The sequence below is a fragment of the Dasypus novemcinctus genome, chromosome 5 (genome assembly GCF_030445035.2).
Source record: "Dasypus novemcinctus isolate mDasNov1 chromosome 5, mDasNov1.1.hap2, whole genome shotgun sequence".
Lineage (NCBI taxonomy): Eukaryota > Metazoa > Chordata > Mammalia > Cingulata > Dasypodidae > Dasypus > Dasypus novemcinctus.
In genome coordinates this window covers 114,086,569-114,104,247 of record NC_080677.1, presented here as the reverse complement: position 1 = coordinate 114,104,247, position 17,679 = coordinate 114,086,569, and the positions used below count along the sequence as shown (strand labels likewise).

General features: G+C 37.9%; 1 protein-coding gene across 3 annotated transcripts in view; it reads right to left on the bottom strand.

Annotated features, from left to right (window-relative positions):
* The window catches only part of AGBL3 (AGBL carboxypeptidase 3), an 85,295-nt gene that overhangs the window by 16,922 nt on the left and 50,694 nt on the right, over positions 1-17,679 (bottom strand). For 2 of the 3 annotated variants that reach the window (XM_058297408.1, XM_058297407.1), the window contains exons 12-13: positions 15,736-15,802; positions 4,653-4,739 (exon numbers count right to left, since the gene is read on the bottom strand). In XM_058297408.1, the coding sequence (XP_058153391.1) occupies positions 4,653-4,739; positions 15,736-15,802 (154 nt within the window). The remainder of the gene's footprint in view (positions 1-4,652; positions 4,740-15,735; positions 15,803-17,679) is intronic. The other variant, XM_058297409.1, reaches the window with a different exon arrangement.

Below are 17,679 nucleotides of genomic sequence, written 5' to 3'. Positions count from 1 at the left end.
TGTCCTCACAGTACAATTAGTCCAGTGCTAGCTTGACCAAACAACTGGACACCATTACCTGGCCAAACTGACATATGAGCCTAATCATTACACCAACTTAACTTCAATAGCATGCACAGATTCTTTTTCATAAGCCCTTCTGTCCTGCCACCATTTTTTGTACTTGTTACCATGTATATCTTTGTACATTGTATGTAAAATAGATTTATTATTACTTTGTATGCATTTGCATTTTAGCACCTGCAGAAAGTAAGAAGTGGAGTTGCATACCAAACAATACAATACAATAATACTCACATTACATTTATCCAAATGGTTAAATTTACCACCAGTCTTTATTTCATTATGTCACTTTGAGCCACTGTCTAGAGTCCTTTTCTTTCAGACCAAAGAATTCCCTTTAGTGTTGCTTGTAGGGCAGGTCTAGTTGTGATGAACTCGCTCAGCTTTTGCTCTGGAAATGGATTAATCGCTCTCATTTTTGAAAGATAGTCTCACCAGATGTAAAATTCTTGGCTGACAGTTATTTTCTTTTAGCACTTTAATTATTTCAGCCCATCTTCTTGCCTCTACAGCTTCTGATGAGAAATTGCACTCAATCTATTGGAAATTCCCTTGTACGTAAAACACTGCTTTTCTCTTGTAGCTTTCATAATTCTTTACTTGTCCTTTGCATTTGATAGTGTGATGAATATATGATGGGTTATATTTTCTTCATGTTTATCCTGTTTGGTGTTCTTTGGGCTTCTTGGATGTTAATATTCATGTAATATGCTAAGTGTGGTAAGTTCTCTGTCATTATTTCTTTGAGTGTTCCTTCTGTCCCTTTCTGTCTTTCTTCTCCTTCTGGAACTCCCATAATGAGTAATTTGTGCATTTGATGGTATCCCAGAGGTATTTTGGGATATTTTTGCTTTTTATAATTCTTTTTCCTTTCTGCTCCTCAAACAGACTCATTTCAATTGTCTTGTCTTCAAGTTGACTGATTCTCTGTCACCTCCAATCTGCTGCTGAAATCCTCCTGGAAATTTTTCATTTCTGTTATTGTGGTCTTCACTTCTAGTGGTTCTGTTTGATTCCTTTTTTTTTTTTCCTCCCTACCCCCCCCCCCAGTTGTCTGCTCTCTGTGTCCATTTGCTGAATGTTTTTCTGTGACCACTTCTATCCTTATCAGTGGCACCAGGAATCTGTGTTTCTTTTTGTTGCGTCATCTTGTTGTATCAGCTCTCTGTGTGTGTGGCGCCATTCTTGGAAATACTGCACTTTCTTTCATGCTGGGTGGCTCTCCTTATGGGGTGCACTCCTTGCGCATGGGATTCTACTACGCGGGGGACACCCCTGCGTGGCAGGGCACTCCTTGTGTGCGTCAGCACTGCACATGGGTCAGCTCCACACGGGTCAAGGAGGCTCAGGGTTTGAACCGTGGACCTCCCATGTGGTAGATGGACGCCCTAACCACTGGGCCAAGTCTGCCGCCTGTTTGGTTCCTTTTTAAAATTTCTATCTCTTTACTAAGATTTTCATATTGTTCATTCATTGTTCTCATGCCTTTTCACATTTCTCTGTATTTTACTTCATCTCCTTGACCATTTTTACAATGGTTGCCCCATATTTGTCCAGGGCAGATTGAAATAATAGCTGCCCTCAGAGCCAGGCCCCAAGCAATATGAATTTGCTAATCAAAAGCTGTCATCAGGGAAACGGACTTGGCCCAGTGGTTAGGACATTTGTATACCACATGGGAGGTCCGCGGTTCAAGCCCCGGGCCTCCTTGACCCGTGTGGAGCTGTCCCATGCACAGTGCTGATGCACGCAAGGAGTCCTGTGCCACGCAGGGGTGTCCCCAGCGTAGGGGAGCCCCACGCGCAAGGAGTGCACCCGTAAGGAGAGCCACCCAGTGCGAAGGAGGGAGCAGCCTGCCAAGGAATGGCACCGCCCACACTTCCCGTGCCGCTGATGACAACAGAAGCGGACAAAGAAACAAGACGCAGCAAAAAGACACAGGAAACAGACAACCGGGGGAGGGGAGGGGAATTATATAAATAAAAATAAATCTTTAAAAAAAAAAAAAAGCTGTCATCAGTGATCAGCCATGCCCATCCCTGTCTTGGGGAAGATTTTTCTGTCCCTTTCTGTCATCAGTAGTTAGCCATGGTCTGCACTGCATGGCAGCCTGCCACAAGTTTGGGGATGGGCACTGGTAGTCACTGTGTGGAGAGAATAATTTATTGTTTTTTACCATAATTTATCAGCCTCTCCCTTCTACTCTTCCCTGGATGCTGTACAGCTGGAATTCTTCTGGCAGCTGGAATTTCAAAATAGTTGTTTCAGGAAGTTCTTCCTTGATTAATAGTTGTTTTAGTAGACAGATTGAGTTCTGGACCTCCCTACTTCTTCCCACCATGAAACTCAGATTAAGTGTTTAAGAACATGTTTTTCTGGGGTATTCAGTTTCAAGCCAGCACAGTCCACTTTAGACCCCCAAAAGGCATATTCTTTCTACATTCAAATGCATTCATTCCATCACAACAACCCCAAAACCTTAAGTAATTTCAGTAACAATACTAAGTACAAACTCATCAAAATTGGTTATGGATGTGATCTGTCCTAGGGCACAATTCTCCTCTCTCTGTGGACCTGTTAAACCTAGAAAACATTTATCTGCTTCCAATATACAATGTAGCATTAGGCATAGGATAACCATTCTCATTCCTGAAAGGAGATATTTGAAAGAAAACAGGGGTACCCCCAACAGTTCTGAAAACTCACAGGGCAAACTCCATTCTATTTTTAGGTTTGAGAGTCAACCATCAATCAATGTTTTGTCCTCCAGTCTTGATAGAGCAGCAGCCCCACCTCTTCCAAATGCTTGCACAGTGGCCACGTTCTCCGTAAACACTGGTCTGAGGGTCCCACCCTCTCCAAGCATCAGGATGGTGGCCAGGCTCTCTGTGAAAATTGGGGCACAGGCCCCACCTTCCCTGAGCATTGGGGAGGCATCACTCTCCCTGAATAATGGGGTGGAAGACTCATCTTCTGCAAGCACTGGGGCTGATGGCTTGCTCCCTCCAAACACCAGGTGAACCTGTCCTTTCCATTCACATAGATGGGCCCATTCATTTGGCCCAAGGAGATCTCTTCACTCCAAACCTTGGCTTCCATGGTTCTGCCCTCAAAGTCATTCTTCCTTCAATTTGTCCCTTCTCTGTCCCTTCTAGTCCAGGCTTGCAGTAGTTCTGCTCATACAATTTTTGCAAAAAACCTTGTAGACTTTATGTGCAGTTCATAGGGGTCCAAATCATCAAACAATAGATCCTTCCGGTATAACTGCATTTCCAATCCTGACTTGCACTGAAATGGCTGATGGAATCCATGTTCAGTTAATCCCTACATGGAGTCCTATTCTCCAGTGACTCACTTTCCAGAAGCTCAGGGAAGTCCCGAGTCACTCTTGGCCCTATTTTCAGGGCATGCTGTCCTGATAGAATTTTCCAAACCATCCATTTCTATTTTCTTTGAATTTAAGACTTTATTAATAGTACTCAGTTTATCTTTTTTGTCTCACATTTTACTTTAGAAATGCAAGGAGAAGCAGGCTTTACCTTACTCACTTAGCTTGGAAATATCCTCAAGCAAATATCCAAGTTCATCAGTTTCAAGTTCCACTTTCAATCCAATATCAGAATATAACTTTGCCAAATTTTCTGCCACTATATAACAAGGGTTGCCCTTTTTCCAATTTCCAATTACACAATAATCTTTTACTTCTAAGGTCTCATTGAAAGTACCTTTAAGGTCCACAATTCTACTAAAAATCTCTTCAAAGCAATCTAGGTTTTTCCTGTCAAGCATCTCACAATTTCTCCAGTTCTATCCATTACCCAATCCCAAAGCTATTTCCACATTTTTAAGTATTTGTAATAACAGCACTTCATTCCTGGTACCCAAAACTGTTTTAGTTTCCTGGCAGCTAAACCAAACACCAAGCACTGGGATAGCTTAATGAATGGGAATTTATTGGCTCATAGTTTTGAGGCTAGGAGAAGTCCAAAATCAAGTATCATAAAGGTCATGATTTCTCCCAGAAAACTGGCATTCTGGGGCCGGCTGTCAATGATCTTTGTTCCTTGGCTTTTCTGTCACATGGCAGTGCTCTTGGAGGCCTCCTTTGGCTTCTCTGACTTTCAGATACTTCCCTTGGCTTTCTATATATATGTATGTGTGTGTCTGGACTTCATTTTTCATTTGGCTTATAAAGACTCCAGAAATAGGATTAAGACATATCCTGATTCAGTTGGGCCATATCTTAACTGAAATAATGGCAAAAAAAGGCTTTATTTACAATGGGCTCACACTCATAGGAATGGATTAAGGTTAAGAACACATTTTTCTGGGGCAGTACATAGTACCAAGCCACCACAGTAATATAAGTAAAATCTAAATATGGGATCCTCTTAAGACCCTCTTCTCATCTGTTAAGCTTTTATTTTTGTGAATTTATAAACAGTAAATAACATCAGCAAAATTTTAATCATTCTATTTTTCTGGAGAAAAAATATAGGGTATAAGAAGTAAAAGGAAATAACTTGCTATTCTCTGCAATCATTTTTTCCCCCAAAAAACTCTTAACAACCAGATCAGTGAAGATTTACCTCTTGCTCTTCTCTGGCATTTGTATGACTTGCTATCATAGAATTTCTTTCCTTCTTTGTTTTCAGAAATTTTTTCTTGAATGATAGCTAGGCAAAAGGGTAGATTTAAAAATCAATATTTAATCAAAACATCAAAAACAGTATAAATGCAGACACAAAACTATCCTAAGATATCTATCTTTGGGAAGATAGAGAAGTAGTTTTCTCTACTCTGCCTTTTAAGTACAACTAAAACCCCTGGCAGGGAAGCAGACTTGGCCCAGTGGTTAGGGCATCCATCTACCACATGGGAGGTCCATGGTTTCAAACCCTGAGCCTCCTTGACCCGTGTGGAGCTGGCCCATGTGCAGTGCTGATGCACGCAAGGAGTGCCCTGCCACACAGGGGTGTCCCCCATGTAGGGGATCCCCACAGTGCAAGGAGTATGCCCCGTAAGGAAAGCCCAACATGAAAGAAAGTGCAGCCTGCCCAGGAATGGCACCATACACACGGAGAGCTGACACAACAAGATGATGCAACAAAAAGAAACACAGAGCCCCGTGCCAGTGACAACAACAGAAGTGGACAATCAGCAAATAGACACAGAGAACAGACAACCAGGGGGGCGGGGGGGGGGGGGGATAAATAAATAAATAAATCTTAAAATAAAATAAAATAAAGTAAATAAAAGCCCTGGGCATTATATATAAAACAAACATGAAGACTCTAAATGGTGAAAAGGAAAAGACAGATCAGTTAGGGAATTCAGGACCAGGGGAGCAACACAACAGCGTGTTTTCTTTTTGCCTCATGTATTTCAGAATTAAAGTTGGAGAAGCTAGCAACTCCAAAACATAAATGAGTACAGAACAAAAAAAACCACACACACACAATGAAAGTCTTTATCTCTAACCAGAGGATCAGGGAAGGCGAAGACTAGTAAAACAGAACACTATTAGATAAGAACTGCTCTACTCCAGCCAAATACCATAAAAAAAAAATTAAAAAATACCAAAAAACTGTAACCCTACCCCCACCAACACCAACAAAAATGGTATGGGGAGCCTAAACTTCCATTCTTGCCATACTGTAATAAGACTCTCCAACCCCTTCACTGAGGTGAGCTGAATAGGAAGCCATGACTTTAACCACTGCCCAGTGGTAATAAGTTCCCTTCCCCATGGCCCTGCAGGGTAGATGGACACCACATTGGGAGCCTAGACTTTCACCCCCATCTGGCAGTAACGAGGCATTCTCCTCTTCCTCCCTGTACTGGTGTAAGTGAAAGCCTAGTGGAAAGTCAGAACTTTCACAACTGCTTAGCATAACATGTCCACTTCTCACCCTGTGATATAAGAGAAGGCCACATTAGAGTCACTAACAAGACTTCTTCCCTGTAGTAGGCTGAATAATGACCACCCAAAGACATCATGTCCTAATCTCTGGAACCCGTGAATGTTACCTTTGTGGTAAAAAGTGTGCAGATATAATTAAGTTAAGGATCTTGACATGAGATTGTCCTGGATTACATGGATGGTCCCTAAATGTCATCATAACTGTCTCTATAAAACAGAGGCAAAGGGAGGTTACACTCATACACAGAAGGCAGAAGACAATATGATGATGAGATCAGAGAGAAAGATTTGAATATGAAACACTGCTGGCTTTGAAAATGGAGGAAGGGGACATGAGACAGGAATGACCCTCAAGAAGCTGGAAGAGGCAAGGAATGGATTCTCCACTAGAGATTCAGGAGAGAGACAGATGCCCTGCCAATACCTTTATTTCAGCCCAGTAAAACTGATGTTGAACTTTTGGCCTCCAGAATTTTGACAGAATAAATTTCTATTGTTTAAGTCACAAAGGTTGTGGTCATTTATTCCAGCATCCTTATTTGTCTTATATATCCCAGATTTGGAGTTGTGGAAGCTGGCAACCCAGAAATGTGAATGGATGCACACAGAAGAAAGCCCCAACAGAAACTTGCTTTCTGGGCCCAAGACCAGGAAAAGGGACAGAAAATTTTAAGAAAATAACTGCTTCACACCAGCCGAAGTCCAAATAAAAACTGTGGTCCTACCCCTATGCACCCCAACAAAGCCTGAGGGGGGAGGAGCTAAAGCAGTGTTGAGAGGGAAATTTACAGGACTAATGCATTTATTAGAAATAAAGAGGAAAAGTCTCAAAATAAAAAAGCTTCTGCCTCAATAACCTAGAATAAGCAGAGCATAAATAAAATCAAAGCAAGTAGAAGGAAGAAAATAATAAAAATAAGAATAGAAATCAGTGAAATTAAATACTAAAAAATGAAAGAGAAAATCAGTGAAATGAAGGGCTGGTCCTTCAAAAAGGTCAATAAAATTGACAAAGACTGACAAAGAAAGAAAAGATGCAGATTGACAATATCAGGGATTAAACAGGGAATATCACTAGAGAACTTGCAGACATCAAAAGGATATTAAGGTAAGAATGCAAATACATAACGTGCTGGTTTGAATCCTTTGTGGACCTGCAAAAATCTTGTTCTTAAATTGAACCCATTCCTGTGCCTGCAAACCCATTGTAGAAGGGACCTTTTGATTAGATTCAATTAAGGGATCTTCCTTTTCTTTATGCATATATACTTCTTTATTTTTATTTTTTAAAGGTACTTAGATTACATAAATGTTACATTAAAAATATAGGGAATTCTCATATGCTCCAGTCCCTACCCTTCCCACATTTTCCCACATTAACAACATCCTTCATTTGTGTGGTACATGTGTTACAACTGATGAACACACTTTAAAGCATTTCCACTAGCATGGATTATAGTTTACATTGTAGTTTATACTATCTTCCACACATTTTTGTAAGATATTACAAGATGTATATTGGCCTGTATCTGTCATTGCAATGTCATTCAGAATAATTCCCAAGTCCAAAAATTACAGCTATTTCCCCCTCTCTCCCCTCAGAACCTCCAGTGGCCACTGCCTCCACATCAATGATAAAAGTTCTTCTATTGTTAGAATCACAATAAATCTATTGTAAAATAACAGTAAGTTTATACTAGTCCATTGTTCATTCCCCAGTCCTGAGGATTCTGGAAGTCTCTTAGCCATATAAACTCATTTGTCTTTACCATTTCCCCCTTTTGGTCAAGGTCTTTTTCCAGTTGCATTGCTAGATGGTGCTTGGTAGTAATACCTTGGTGCCAGGGAGGCTCATCCCCAGGAGTCATGTCCCACACTGGGGGGAAGGTGATGTATTTATATGCTGAGTTTGGCTTAGAAACAAGCCATATTTGAGCAACAAAGAGACTCTCAAGAGGTAACTCTTAGGCACCCTATGATACTAGGCTAAGTTTCAATTTCAAAAGTAAAGGTTCATAGGTACAGTCATCACTATTAAGGGCCCATCAATGGGGACCTTTCTTTTGAATAGATCACTTCAGTAGGGCATGACCCAGGGTAAGTCTTAATCCTTTTATTGGAGTCCTTTATAACTAGAGGAATAAGGAAGTGGACGTGGCTCAAGGGATTGAGCTCCTTCCTATCAAGTGAGAGGTCCTAGATTCGGTTTCTGGTATCTCTTGGAGAAGACAAGCAAGACAGCAAGCTGGCACAATGGGCAGGTGCAGTGAGCTGATGCAACAAGATGATGGAACAAAGAGACACAAAGAGGAAAGACAATGAGAGACACAACAAACCAGGGAGCTGAGGTGGCTCAAGCAATTGAGTACCTCCACATGGGAGGCACCAGGTTCAGTTCCCCGTGTCTCCTAAAGAGAAGGCAAGCAGATATAGAAAGCACACAACAAACGGACACAGAGAGCAAACAGCAAGCACAAATAATGACAGGGGGTGGGAGGATAAATAAAATAAAATCTTTTTAAAAATTGAGCAAAAAAAGCCACAAACACAGGGGAAAAAAAGTTTTGGTGACAGAGAGAAGCCTCCAGATATTGAAGAACCTGGGAAAGAGAGAAAAACCACAGACAGAACAGCCTGAAGCTGAAACAAGAAGAAGAGAAGGGACAGACAAGCAGACCCTGCCATGTGCCTGATTGCTCACAGCTGAGCTCATGGAGAAAGTGATCCTGGAGGAGAAGGCAGAGACCTGCAGAGCTACCATTGTGCCTTGCCACATGGCTGGAATCCCGGGTCACCAGCAACCAACCTACAGTGAAATAGCATCTCTGATGATGCCTTGATTTGGACATTTTCACAGTCTCAGAAGTGTAATCTTTTTAACCTAATAAATTCCCATTATAAAAGCCAACCTATTTCTGATATATTGCTCCCAGCAAGTTTTAGCAAACTAAAACACATAACAATAGCAACTCAAACAGGTCAATTCCTTGAAAAATATAAACTACCCCAATTTACAAAACATGTAATAAATAATTTGAATAGTTCTATAACTATCATGGATAACAACCCCCAAAAAACAAAACAAAACAAAACAAAAAACATACTCCAGTCCCAGATCATTTCACTGGAGAGAGTTATTAAATATTTAAAGAAGAATTAACACAATCTATACAATTCTATATAATCTCTATTAGAAAGTAGAAGTGGGAACTCTTCCTAATTCATTTTATAAAATGAATACTATATAGCTACAGGAATCAAGATTGTGGTACTGGCAAAGGGATTGATACATAGATCAATAGAACAGAATAGAGGTTAGAGAACCCAGAAATACACCCACACAAACATGCTTAAACAATTTTTAAAAATGTTTTTTATTTATTTCTAAAAGAGACATAGATCACACAAAACCAAATGATTTTTGACAAATCAATTCAGCGGAAGGAAGACAATCTTTTCAACAAATGGTGCTGGACCAAGTGGACATCCATAGGCAAAAAGTGAACCTCAAACTAAGTCTTATACCTTCTATAAATATTAACCAAAATGGATCACAGACTTAAATACAAAATGCAAAACTACAAAACTTTTAGGAGATAATCTTTGGGACATACAAGTAGGCAAAGAGTTCTTGGTTATGATACCAAAAATACCTGCTATCTGGAAATCAACTATTGGTAAATTGGACTTCATAAAAATTAAAAATTTTTGCTCTGAGAAAGACCCTCTTAAGAGAATGAAAAACCAAGCAACAGAAATGGAGGAAATATTTGGAAACCGTAAATCCAACAAAGGAATAGTATCTAGAATATCTAAAGAACTCTCCAAACTCTGTGGTGAGAAAACGAACATTCTAATTAGAAAATGGGCAAAAAACACGAAGATATCTTTTTTCAAAAGATAAAAAAAAGGAAAAAATATGAAGAGATGTTTCACTGAAGAGGATATACAGATGGCACACAGCACATGAAAAGAAGATCAACGTCATTAGACATTAGGGAAACTCACATAAAACCTCAATGATATAGTACCACATAGCTATCAAATGGTTAAAATAAAAAATAGTTACAACACCAAATGCTGGAGAGGATGCCAAGAAACTGGATCACTCATACATTGGTGGTGGGAAAGTAACTTTGGTGATGGAAAAGTAATGCAACTCTAGAAAGTGCTTTGGCAGTTTCCTTAAAATCTAAATATGTATCTACTATATGACCCAGCAATTGCTCTTCTGGTCACTTATGCCAGGGAAATGAGGGCTAATGTTCGCACACACAAAAACCTGTACTCTAATGTGTATAGCAGTTTTTTTCATAATAACCAAAAATTGAAAACTACCTTGGTTAAACAATCTGTGGTACATCCATATCATTCAATACTATTCAGCAATTGAAAGGAAGGTTCTATCAGTACATGCATCAACTTGGTCATCCAAGTTGATAGAATTATGCTGAAAAAAGCCAATCCCAAAATATGCATATGATATAATTCCATTTATATAACATTCTTGTTTTAAAAAGTTTTTTACTCTTTATTTTCAAAATAAGGTGATTAACTCAATTATTAATAAGCAAAATTTGTGACTTGAGTATAGCTCTATACTCTAGAGCTCTCATAATTAATTATCCAAAATTTCTGTTGTTAAAAAGTATTGTTGGCTGAGTTTTTATGTAACATTCTTGAAATGGCAAATCTATAGAAATGGAGAACAGATTTATGGTTGCCAGGGGTAGAAGGGGTAAGGTCAGGAGAGAAGTGGGTACATGAGGGATACTTGTACTTATGGAAATATCCATCATTTTGACTATCAGTACCAATGTCTTCATTGCAATATTGCACAATAGTTTTGCAAGGTGTTAACATAAGTGGAAACTGGAAATTGGTCCATAAGATCTTTCTGAATTATTTCTTATAACTGCATGCAAATCAGAATTAAAAGTTTAATTTTTAGAAGTTAAAAATCTAATTTGTATTATGTTCAATCTATTTTCAATTAACATTTTTATGATGTTAAATAAAACTATCTTGGGAGGGATGTCAATATCGAAAATGTGGGACATCAACATCTGAAGATGGTAGAAATTAATTTGGTTCTTGAAAATGATCACACAGAATACAACAGGTGTTTTTATTGTTATTCTAGAGGGGATGTGTGTCCGTGTGTGTATCTGTTTGAATTGTGGAATAGGTATGAATATTTATCCATGAGTGTCCTGAGGTTTGTGTATTATCTTTCAAAATATTGAGGATAGTAGAGGAGAAAAGGAAAGGTTGGGAAAAAGGAGAAAAAAGGAGAAAGGAAAATATCAGGGTAGGGGAGGAGTCAACACATTTATTCTTGTGATATTTGATTGATTGAAACTTTTTCTGATTTGGACTTTGCCCTGGGTATTTGTTGTTTATGTCCCCAGAACCCATTATGTTTTATTCTGGAAATTGCCTTTAATTTTATTTGGGGACTTAACCTTTACTCACTATTAGTCCATCATGTCTTGGTGACTCCCCAGCTCCATGGTGGGCTTATCAAATAATCTATGTGTTAAGAAACAATCCCTGGATTTTTGAGGGAGTTACAGGAAAAGAGGCTGTCTCTACTATACTAAACATTGGAAGAATGTAAGGCTAGAGCTCCTATAGTCATTTTACCACTAAGAGGAAAGAGCCTGTCAGAGAATGGAATGATCCAGGAAGAAGTAGAAATGAGAAATGAAATGGAAAAAAAGCAGGGTCATGGTGCCATCAATTGTGCCCCTGATTTAAGCCATTGATAAATCAGCCTTGATTTAGTGTCCCTGGACTTTTTATATACTAACCAATAAAGTCCTTTTTTGGTTCAAATATTTTTGGAAGGATTTTTTGCCACTTCCAACGAATAGAGTCCTCATACACCTTCTAAATATGATTTAGTAGCTAGAGAAGAAAATCAATTTTACCACTTAACATAATGTCAAAGTTACCTTATATCCAGCAGTGATATTACTCTGATTTTAATCCATTTCCCAAAAGGAATACTATCATAACTTTAATAGGCTCATTTAACTTTGAATAATCAGTACAAACACATTATTGAAATGATTGTATCATCTCTTAAAATGATTATCTCAAAGAAAATAGAATTCCTTTGGTATTATAAATATTGTGTTTGTTGAAAACAGCATTCACATTACTTTGTTGACACACCTTATTGACCAACTAATATTAAATACTTATTATGTTGAAGACTATGTGATGTTTCCTATCTTGAATATGTATTTTATGGATATCTGCAGATGTGTGGATTTATAGATTTTTGTTTAAGGAATTTTAAGAGTAGCTGTATGAGGGTGCTATATTGCACCACATTTTCTCTCCTCGCAAGGTTACTCAAGAATATCTGGCTATATTCCTATGAAAGCATGGCCATATTTATAAAGGATTGAAAATATTGTTTCTTCTCTTATTTTTTAATTTTAGATTTACTGCTCCACAACTGGTTGTTTATCCTTTTACTCCCACTGTTTGCTTACTTCTAGCAAATGGTGGGAGTACTGATTGATGCTATAGAACAAATAGGTTAGAACAGACTGTATGTCAAAATATTACATAAAAGATGGTTTTTTTGTTCTTGTTCATATGAAGTAAAGTAGTATAACAGACATAACTGGCTACATGTATAAAATAAAAATAATTTCAGCCAAATGGAGTAAAGTCTTTTTTTAAAAAAAGCCAGTTCTCAACTAAATGAAATACACCCAAAAGAGGTATGGTGTATTAGAGGAGTAGAACCCCACACTCTCCTGGTTTTCTTCCTATGTCTGTGGCTTCCCTTTCTTAGTTTCTTTCCTGTTCCTCTTTTTCTCCACTTGTTAATGCTGGATCTCTCATTTTTATCTACACTCATTGATTCACTGTTCTCATCCAGTCTCATGGCTCTAAATGCCATCTATATGCTGAGGAATCCCAGATTTGTATCTCTATCATGGTCATCTTCACTGAACTCCATTCTTTTATATTCACTGCTTATTTGACCTCCCTCTTTATGTACATGTCCACTGAGCTTCACAAACATAACATATCCAAAATGAAAATCCTGATATTCTCACCTGAATCTGCTCTTCCCACAGATCGTCCCAATGTAATGGAAGCTCCAAACCCCAGTTGTTCAGGCCAAAATTTCTGGAGACTTCCTTCTCTCCTCTCTATTTCTCAATCTTATATCCAAGCTGTCAGCAAATTCTCATGACACTATCTTTAAATTATATCTAAAATCTGATCATTTCTCATCCCTTCTATTGCTACCACAATGGACCAATCACTACTTTCTCTTTTCTGGATGCCTCCTATCAGTATGCCTTGTGGTCCAATATTCTACTCTCCACTTGACAGCCAAGGTCAAGTTTTAAATTAAAACTTAAAAGCAGATCAAGTTTCTTCTCCAATTGATCAAAACTCTTCAAACCCATTCAGAGTAAAAGATGAACTCCTAATTCTACAAGACTTTATGTGACCTGCTCCTTCAAACTCTCCCCATTCCTATCTGACTTCATCTCTTACTACTTTTCTCTTTGCTCACTCTTCTCTAGCCACATTAGCCTCCTTGCTTTTCCTAGAAAATGAAAAGGAGTTTGAACCTTTATTACTCCCTCTCTGGGAATAGGTCCCCTGAAATGTTCCCAATTTTTTATTCTTTCACTATTATATAATTATATAGTCCCATCTCACTGATGTTGTCTTTGACCAAATGACTTGTAAAATGTCAGTGAAATGTAAAGCAGAGGCTCTAAACACACTTAAATGGTTTGACCTGCTCTCTTTTCCTCCTGTGATTAGCCATGAGCAGAACATTCCCTGGCTGACTGCTGGTCCAGGGAAAGGAAAAAAGGTGGAATAGAGCTGAACCCAACCCACAGTCAGGAGTTAAATTCAAAGTGCTCCCCGCTTAGCCTAGGAGAGCCATGACTTACTTGCAGATCATGAGCAGGAAAATAGATGTTTGTTATTGTAAGTCATTGAGATTCTAAGGAATTTTTAATGCAGTAAAAACTGAATAATATGTAAGTTGATATCTAGAAATATACTACTATTCTAACAAAAACCTAAACTATATGACAGTCATTAAAATTGTCTTCTGTGGTAATGTGATCATCGCAGGTGTAATTGAGATGAAGTCATACTGGAGTAGGGTGTGCTGTTAATACACTATGACTGGCGTCCTTATGATAAGAGACAGACACACAGATGCAAAGAACGCCAAGTGAAGATAGAGAAAACACAGGTGAAGATGGAGGCAGAGACTAGAGTTATGCTGCTACACGCCAAGGAACACTTGGCACCACCAAAAGCTAGGAAGAGGAAAGGAAGGATTCTTCCCTAAAACCTTTTGAGGGGTTATGGTGCTGCTGACATCTTGATTTTAGACTTCTGGACTCCAGAACTATGATAGAATAAATTTCTGCTGCTTTGAATCACCAGTTTGTAGTACTTGGATATTGAAATACTAGAAAACTAAGATTTTGGTACCAGGAAGTGGGTTGTTGCTGTAACAAATACCTAAGTACGTGGAAATGGTTTTGGATTGAGTAACGGGTAGAGGCTAGGAGAGTGTGGAAGTGCTTGATAAAAAACTTACATTGTCTTGAAGCAGAATCATTGCCTGCTTGGATTAAATGGGACAGAGACGGGATGAAATGAAAGACTCCAAGAGCAGAGGGAAGAGAGGGAGGAAGAATTATACCTTGGGCAGAAAGGGTGGATAACCTCTTTGGGCCCAGAGGACATAGCATTGAGCTGCAGAGTTTTACTCTCAGTTCTTGAAATCGACATAATTTGTGCTGCTGACCTGGGTACTTGCTTTAGACCAGTGATTGCTTTATTCCTTCCATTTACTCCCTTCCTAAATGTGAACATTTACTCTATGCCTATCCCACCACTGTATTTTGTAAACAGATTATTTGTTTTATAGTTTCACAGGAAGAGGAATTTTGTGTCAGGATGGATCATATGTAGAGTCGTAATTATCCACATGTTAATTAGAGGATTTAAATCCTCTAAATCAGAAGATTTGGGGCTATTTTTTTAATTTTATCTATATGAGATTTTAGGCTTAGAGTTGATGCTCGAATGGGTTAAAACTTTTGGGGATCTTAGGATCAGGTGAATGTATTTTGCACGTGGGAAGGACATGAATTTTGGAGGGCCAGAGGAAAACTGACTGTTATGTGTTGAATTGTGCCCTCCCTAAAAGATATGTTCAAGTCCTAATTCCCAGTACCTTAGAATGGGACCTTATTTGGGAATTGGGTTGTGACAGATGCAACTATTTCAAGATTAAAGTGATACTGGAGTGGCATGGGACCTTAATCCAATATAACTTGTATCCTTATAAGAAGAAAAGAGACAAAGAAACAGAGATACATTCACAGAAAAGAAGGCCATGTGAAGATGGAGACAGAGACTAGAGTTAAGCAGCTACAAGCCTAAAGATTGTTGGCCACCACCAGAGGCTAGTAAGAGGCAAAAATGGATACCTCCCCTATTACCTCAATTGAGAGCATGGGCTTGTTGACACCTTGATTTTGTACTTCTAGCAACCAGAATTATGAGAGAATAAATTTGTTTTTTTTAAATACACAGCTTGTGCCAGTAGCTTTCAGAAATTAAGTACATAATCAGAAAATAATTATTGCTATACAATAATTATACAACTACACTTTTTTGGATGAATATATATTTAGCATATACAGACCATGAATAGAAATTTTCAATCATACCTGAGAAGTTAACTTGAGAAGATAAGTCTGAGAGTCATTGGATTCTGAACTGTCAGAGCCTCGGCCACTGCAAAAAGATAATAACTGACATTAGTTTATAGAATGGTGGCATTTAAAATTTCAAATGTTGCTTTTACTTTTTTATCTTATTGGAATTGGTAAAAATTGTCCTAGTTTGCAAAGAGTTTAGATGTTCGATATTTCCAGACAGCTGAGAAATACAGGTTTTTCTTGTTAAATGTATGGGGCACTATGAAGATTTGGGAATGAAAGCTCTACAAAAGTATGAATATTTTTCTGCCTGGATCACTGTTGTAAACCACAGTGAAACCAGTACCTGGCATATAGTAGGCACTCAATAAATATTTGCTAATAGAGGAGTGAATAAATGTTATAGCCAGGCAGATTCTTAGTTCCCAGAGGTATCATTATCTCTTAAAATTAATTTAATTTTACACCACTGTATTTGCATTCTGCTTAAAGGAAATGCAGGGCCTTACAAAACATAGTTCCTCAAGAAGAGTCACAAAGAAATCTGTCTCTGTAAATGCAGTCTTGTGCCACATTTTTTGCCTGAGAACCAATCCAAGAAAGAAAATATCTCTGGGTTGTATTTTTAAAAAAATAACCAAGTAAACATATATGCATGCACAGATGTACATGTGTATTTTTATATATACGATAAAATATATATACATATACTTACATTCTTAAACATATTTTTACAATTTCTCCATCATTTAAAAATTTCTCTTTTTTGGTCCAGGAAGTTGCATAACTAGTATTTATTGTAGTATCTGATTTAATGTGCATTAGAAGATATTTTGATATTAAGAAAGATCCCTTTTAAAGCTATTTTATCTTTTTTTCCTTGACTACCTCATAGACCACTTAATTATAAAGTACTGTTTGCCATAGTGCCGTTAGCTTACTAAAGATTGTATTCTTTAAAAGGAGAGATTTTCCATTGCAAATCAGAAAACCTGTCAATGCTTTTAAATCAAAGAAACTTTATATATATATATTAGGAAGTTGTGAGCTTACAAAACAATCATGCATAACATGCAAAATTCCCATACATCACCCCTCTACCAACACCTTGCATTGTTGTGGAACATTTATTACAGATTATGAAAGAACATTATCAAAATATTACTACTAACTATGGTCCATAGCTTACATTTGGTATATTTTTCTATACACTCCCTCTTATTAACACCATATATTAGTATTGTACATTTGTTACAATTCATGAAAGAATACTCTCATATTTCCACTGCTAAACACAACCCATCATCCACCACGTGGTTCACTGTATTATACAGTCCCATGCCATGTACAGTACATCCAAAGTATGCACTCAGTAGCTCTCACCTTCATCACAGAATTGTGCAGTGATTACCTCAGTAAATTTTTGAATGTTTTCCTTAGTCCAGAAGAAAAAATCCCATAACCCCCTATTATTGACTCTTAGCATTGATATAATACCTTCTCTGGCATTGATACAAGAATATTACAATATTGCTATTAACTATAGTCCATAAATTCCATTAATTGTATTTTTCCCATGTATCATCATATTCTTACTACCTAGTGATACATTTGTTCTAGTTCATTGAAAAACATTCTTGTATTTGTACTATTAAACAAATCCTCATTCGTTACTGGGTTCACGATGTTATTCAGCCCCTAGATTATTCTCTAGCTTTCTTTCAGTTGACATTTATGTCCCTAGACTATCCCTTTCAGCCACAATCACAATTATAAACCAGCGACCAGCGGTGTTAGTTATATTCACTATAATGTGTTACCTTCCACTCTATCCACTTCTACACTTTCACATTCAAGCTAATTAAAAACTCCGTATATATTAAGCATCAATACCCTTTCTCAGCCCTCATCCTATCCCCTAGTAACCTATAGTCCAGGTTTTAACTCCATGTG